This window comes from Misgurnus anguillicaudatus, chromosome 15 (assembly GCF_027580225.2).
Source record: "Misgurnus anguillicaudatus chromosome 15, ASM2758022v2, whole genome shotgun sequence".
Taxonomy (NCBI): domain Eukaryota; kingdom Metazoa; phylum Chordata; class Actinopteri; order Cypriniformes; family Cobitidae; genus Misgurnus; species Misgurnus anguillicaudatus.
In genome coordinates this window covers 18,951,904-18,956,978 of record NC_073351.2, presented here as the reverse complement: position 1 = coordinate 18,956,978, position 5,075 = coordinate 18,951,904, and the positions used below count along the sequence as shown (strand labels likewise).

The following is a 5,075-nucleotide window of genomic DNA, read 5'->3' as shown; positions in this document are numbered from 1 at the left end:
TAGTTAGTTAATAGAGAGAATTGGACCCTAAAGTGGGACCAGAATATTTTATGTATTTTTATATATTATTTATTCGAGCCATTTCAAGCCTATCCTTGTATCATGTACTAAATAGGATTTAGAAAGTAATTAGTAATAAGTATTTAAATACTTTTTGGAGAAAGTAATTTGTAAAGTAATCTAATTACATGATTGAAGATGTAATTAGTAACTAGTAATTAATTACTTTTTTTGAGTAACTTACCCAACCAGTAAATAACATAAATTTCAATCTACAGTAAGTTACTGGCAAACAGCTGCTTAACTACAGCAACAATTTTAACAGTGAAGAAAGTGTTTCCATTTTCTCTACTAAATGTTTACATATTTAAAACTTAAGACAATCTATTTCACTATTTCACTGTATGGCTGTTAGTCTGTGCTGGATGTGAATAACATCTATGTATTTTGGTCTCTGGCGCCCCCCTCTGTTTAAACTCAGAACTAAAGCCAACCTTAATACGTTTCACAGACTATTTCAATTTGCATGTTGGTCAACACTCACATGAAGGTACAAAAATGTACTTTTTGAAAAGGTACCACCAGACCCCAGTGACAACTTTTTTACCTTCTTGTATTTTTTTCAAAGAGTGTAGGTTGCTTTCCTTCTCTAAACTTTATTTGTATTTTCTAAAGGCTTCATAAGAATTTTATCAATACATTTTAACTGCCGTCTTTTGAAATGTACAAAAAAATGTAAATAGAGGAATTTCTCTATTTAGCATCATTAATCTGGCTGTGATGGTATCAGAACCATTGTTCTCGTTTTTAAATAAGATACAGTATCTAGATGTTTACAGTAAATGTAACACCCTGATTTCAGTTTCACATTCCCATTAGAAGCTTGTTTTGATGCCCCATTGTTTCCTTGAATTAAACTTTAGATAACTGTTTGGCTGTTACTTTATGGTCTAAAATAAGTGCCCGTCATAACAACATTTTTTAGAGGCAGATTAGGTAAAAATTTAACACATTTGTCATGTTTGTACTGCTTAGTTTACCTTATCTTCTACAAATCAATTAAAACACGTTTGAGAATTACCCTGACTTGCTCTTTTTCATTGTTTTAGTCTTTTATCTCATTAAACCAAGATATACTAATTTCTGAACTCGAAGATTATAAACAATCATAAAACAGATCTAAAATACCAAAAATACCTGTTTGTTTTTGATAAAGATAAAACAGTTTATTAAATGTTAATCATTTATCACTTTTGGCATAAATTTCTTAAGTAATTTATTGCTCAGTTATTCACCTTTATGTAACAAACACACATATATACATATACAGATGTTATAGTGTTGAAAAAAAGCCTCTATTCTGCATCACAACAGTTTGGGGAGAAAATCCAGAGTATGAATAACAAAATATTCTTAACAAATAATATTTCTTAAAGTTTAAAGCTTGGGTAGGCAAATTGTTTGTTATACTGGTTGAAAATCTCTTCATATCCTGATAGCAATAAATAAGTAAAGTGGTCTTAATGTTATGTCCTCTGTGGAAGTCTCAAGACCCTTAAAATGTTTATCAGGTGCATGAAGCTATGCACAGGTTGAGAGCCAGTGATGTCCTATACCTGCCTGTCTATGTACGTAACAAAACTTCGTGCACCGTGCTTGAGCAGACTTCACACATTATCAGTGTTTTATAAGGCTGTGCAGAGTTGTAGATACATTGCTAAAGTCACAGAGTGTTATTACGTTCATTATTACTGTAATGTTATATACTTTTACTGGTGAATGAGACATGAGGTCATTTGAAAGCGCCGGGTTCCATGCTCCACTAAAGCCGTCTCTTGTGAAGCTTTGCAGACTCTGCTGGCTGTTTACATTCATATGTTTGGGAGTAGAGTTGGCTCTGAAATGATTTTGGGATCTTTATCCCTTTTATGCTTTTTAAGATATTTTGCTATTGCTGAGAAACTGCCCACCCTATCTTTAAATCTAACTTTCTATTAAAGTAGCAAAGAGCATTCAGCCTTTATTGCAATACAACACAAACTCTGTTGTTACAAAAATCCTTAAACTAGAAAATAAATTGTATGTTGCTGGTGCTTTTTTTTCTCAAGTTCTGTGCTTTTTAGAATTGACTGCATAAAGGGATATGTTTGATGGGGAGTAGACTAGACCATGTTGCCATTCAGTTTGGTCCACTCAAAAATGTCCTGCTCACACACAATGTCCGAATTGATGAGCAAGTAGCGATCCCCAACACAAAAGTGTTTCTGACATGCGGCACATTTGAAGCATTCAAGGTGGTATACTTTATCACGGACTCGCATGGTCATTTCAAAGGCCCGGATCCTCTTTTCACAGGAAGCACAGAGCCCATCCTGACCAAATAGCCTGCAAAGAAAGAAAGATATATGTTGTGAATTTGAAAATTCACATGACTGCATTATGCAAATATTATTCTTCAACTTAAATGCACATGTTCCACATCCAAACCCTTTAATTAATATATGAGACTTTAAATATCTGAAATAAAAAACCACATCATCTTACCTGAGGTAGTCTCGTCTACACAGCTTCCTGCCAAGTTTGTAGTACAGCCTGCGGCCCACCTCTCCTAAGCGGCACCCGCAGAGGTCACAGCTAAGACAATCCTCATGCCAATACTGTTCGATGGCCTTAAGGAAAAAACGGTCCCCGATGCTCTGCTGACATCCGCCGCACGTCAGGAGTGATGGTGGCATCTGAAGCACCTCATCCACGGGTTCCCTGCAATTTAGCATTACATTAAAATATGTTCTGTTTGTGCTACACTGTCAGAAAAAGTGGTCAGAAAATGTTCCCAAGCTGTCACTTGGGCGGTACCCTTTAAAAAGATCATAATATGTGCCATTTAGGTACAGATATAGGTTATATGTACATTTGGTACCAGTATGGTACTAATATAGGTGCAAAAGTGTAGTTTTGAAAGGGTATCTCCACAGTGACAGCTAGGGATCATTTTGATTTTTTTTCCTGATAGTGTTTACTCTTTAAAAAAGTTATTTGTTATCTTTAATATCTGTTCTATCGCACAAAATGTTTCTTGTCGTACAAGTGTTTTTTTTAAGAACCGATTGCTAAAAGATTCTTTAGGGAACCAAAAATGGTTCTTCTGTGGCATCACTGCGAATAAGCACTTTTTTACAGTTATGCATTTGACAGGCTATTATCAATTATATGTTTTTATCAATATGCATAGATATTGACATGATAGTGAAGTTTTAAGCGTGTAAATCATTTTAAACGCCAGGTGGCACCACTGCGTATTATGTTATACGCGCAATACAAACTGTAAGCATGTATATAGCTAGCTAACGGTTTTGATATATAACATTATCTGAATGTATATTTGTTACAACCTTTTCCTCCACCAGCTATAACTGTTTGCATTAACTGCTAAAACGGCTTTCACCCCAGCCCCAGGGGAGAAAAGAAGCGTTAAAGCGCAATAGGCAAATGAGGCGCTCCGGGCCACTGCACCCTGGGATAAATTAAGACTGGCTCACTTCAAATTATTGGAGGCCCTTGTCAACCACCTTAAACTCAGTTGATAAAATGCACTTTATTAGTTATAAACCCACTGTGCATTGGTGTATGAAAAACTGCGCGCTGAATGTTTGGTCACTATATCTTAGACTTGCTCAGACGTTATACTGTAACAACCAATAGCCTACATAAGTCAGTCTACGTATTGCATGTTTAAATACATTACAATCAATAAAAGCAAACACAAATTATGAATAGAATAATTGCTCACTTACTCGTTTGCCTCCAGTGTCTTCCTCTCTATTGTAGATGCCATGTTAAATATATGGTTAGGCAATTATCAAGTGCATTTGATGTGCGCACTTCAGTATGTCCCAAACCCGACGTTAGTGCTGCTGAAAGACCATCAGTGTAAAAAATATCCAAAAACGCTACAACGCATAAAATGCACCTGCCTTGCTTTCAGAGAGAACAGCCCGTAGAATACGTCATTTACGTACACAACATGCATTCAGTTGAATCAAGAATGAATGTGCAGAATTAATATCTTCTTTCCTAAACCATGCAGTCCACGCATGCAGTCCTCATGCAATATGTTGTTTCTGAATAAAGAAGTGCTGACAGACTGATGTTCCACAACTCCGTTGTTTCATGACAGCAGTGCACGTGCATAATGAATGTAGGGTTTACGTGAAGCACGGCATCTCCTCTGCGACGCATTCGCCGACGCGCTGTCCCGTATGAGCTGCTGTCTTTTGGTCCCGTTATTGTAGGGCAGCAGGTATTTTTAAATGGCCCTGCCCCCTCTGTTTCTGCTTTCTTTTCCGACTTCCTGCTCACGACCTCTCGACAATGAGAGGAAATAGCGCTCCTTGACGCCGCTGCTCTCCAGTCAATTATAAAACCCGTGGACTCGTGACTCAAGGGGTCACGAGCTCACGACAGACTCATTATACATGAAATACCTGAGGCCGAAATACTAGTTCAAACTGACCTAACCATAAACAATAGGATAAATTATTATAATTATCTCTCTATTATTATTATAAACACACACACAAGCACGCACATAGTAGTATAGGCCTATTTTATGGTATTTACTATAGTAGCCTATAATCATTAACAATGGTACTAATTATTTATAGTATAAGTATTAACTGTAGTAGTTTATTAAAGTTGATCATTCATATACTTTAATATTTATTATTGAAGGTTTAAAGACAGGTTATTATTCAGTGTTTTATACAGTACATTTTTGTAAATACTAAAGTATACAGCTATAGCTATAAAAGCTTTAGCTAGCGGTCCACCGATAGTGGATTTTAAAAATACTAAGTTGGTCCTTGCTTGCCGATAACTGATTAATCGACCAATAGTTTTTAAAATGGATACTGGATAAAAAACATAATACTCAAAGTGAAACAGTGCTGAAATGTATTACAAAAGTAATATAACAACAGTACTGAACGAAAATGTACTAAATTAAATAATTATTATATTAAAATTATATTATTAAGCATTGAAGTAAATACTTCTGTGAAATACTCCCACTGGTA

General features: G+C 35.6%; 1 protein-coding gene across 2 annotated transcripts; it reads right to left on the bottom strand.

Moving 5' to 3' along the window:
- Window positions 1-1,200: 1,200 nt before the first annotated feature.
- lmo2 (LIM domain only 2 (rhombotin-like 1)) lies at window positions 1,201-4,445 on the bottom strand. Of its 2 annotated transcripts, XM_055174845.2 has the most exons (4): window positions 4,210-4,445; window positions 3,795-3,911; window positions 2,545-2,760; window positions 1,201-2,385 (listed from the first exon to the last, which is right to left on the bottom strand). In XM_055174845.2, exons 2-4 carry the CDS (start codon window positions 3,833-3,835, stop codon window positions 2,163-2,165), a joined length of 480 nt encoding a protein of 159 aa, XP_055030820.1. In that variant the 5' UTR covers window positions 3,836-3,911; window positions 4,210-4,445; the 3' UTR covers window positions 1,201-2,162. The 2 variants fall into 2 exon arrangements, with proteins under 2 accessions (XP_055030820.1, XP_055030819.1); XM_055174844.2 differs by having other exon boundaries at window positions 3,795-4,442.
- Window positions 4,446-5,075: the final 630 nt, after the last annotated feature.

Coding starts and splice junctions, on each gene's coding strand:
- lmo2 (XM_055174845.2), bottom strand. CDS start 3,835: ATGGCATCTACAATAGAGAGGAAGACACTGGAGGCAAACGA. Junction 2,761..3,794: donor AAGACACTGGAGGCAAACGA/GTAAGTGAGCAA, acceptor GCTAAATTGCAG/GGAACCCGTGGATGAGGTGC. Junction 2,386..2,544: donor TGTAGACGAGACTACCTCAG/GTAAGATGATGT, acceptor CTTTCTTTGCAG/GCTATTTGGTCAGGATGGGC.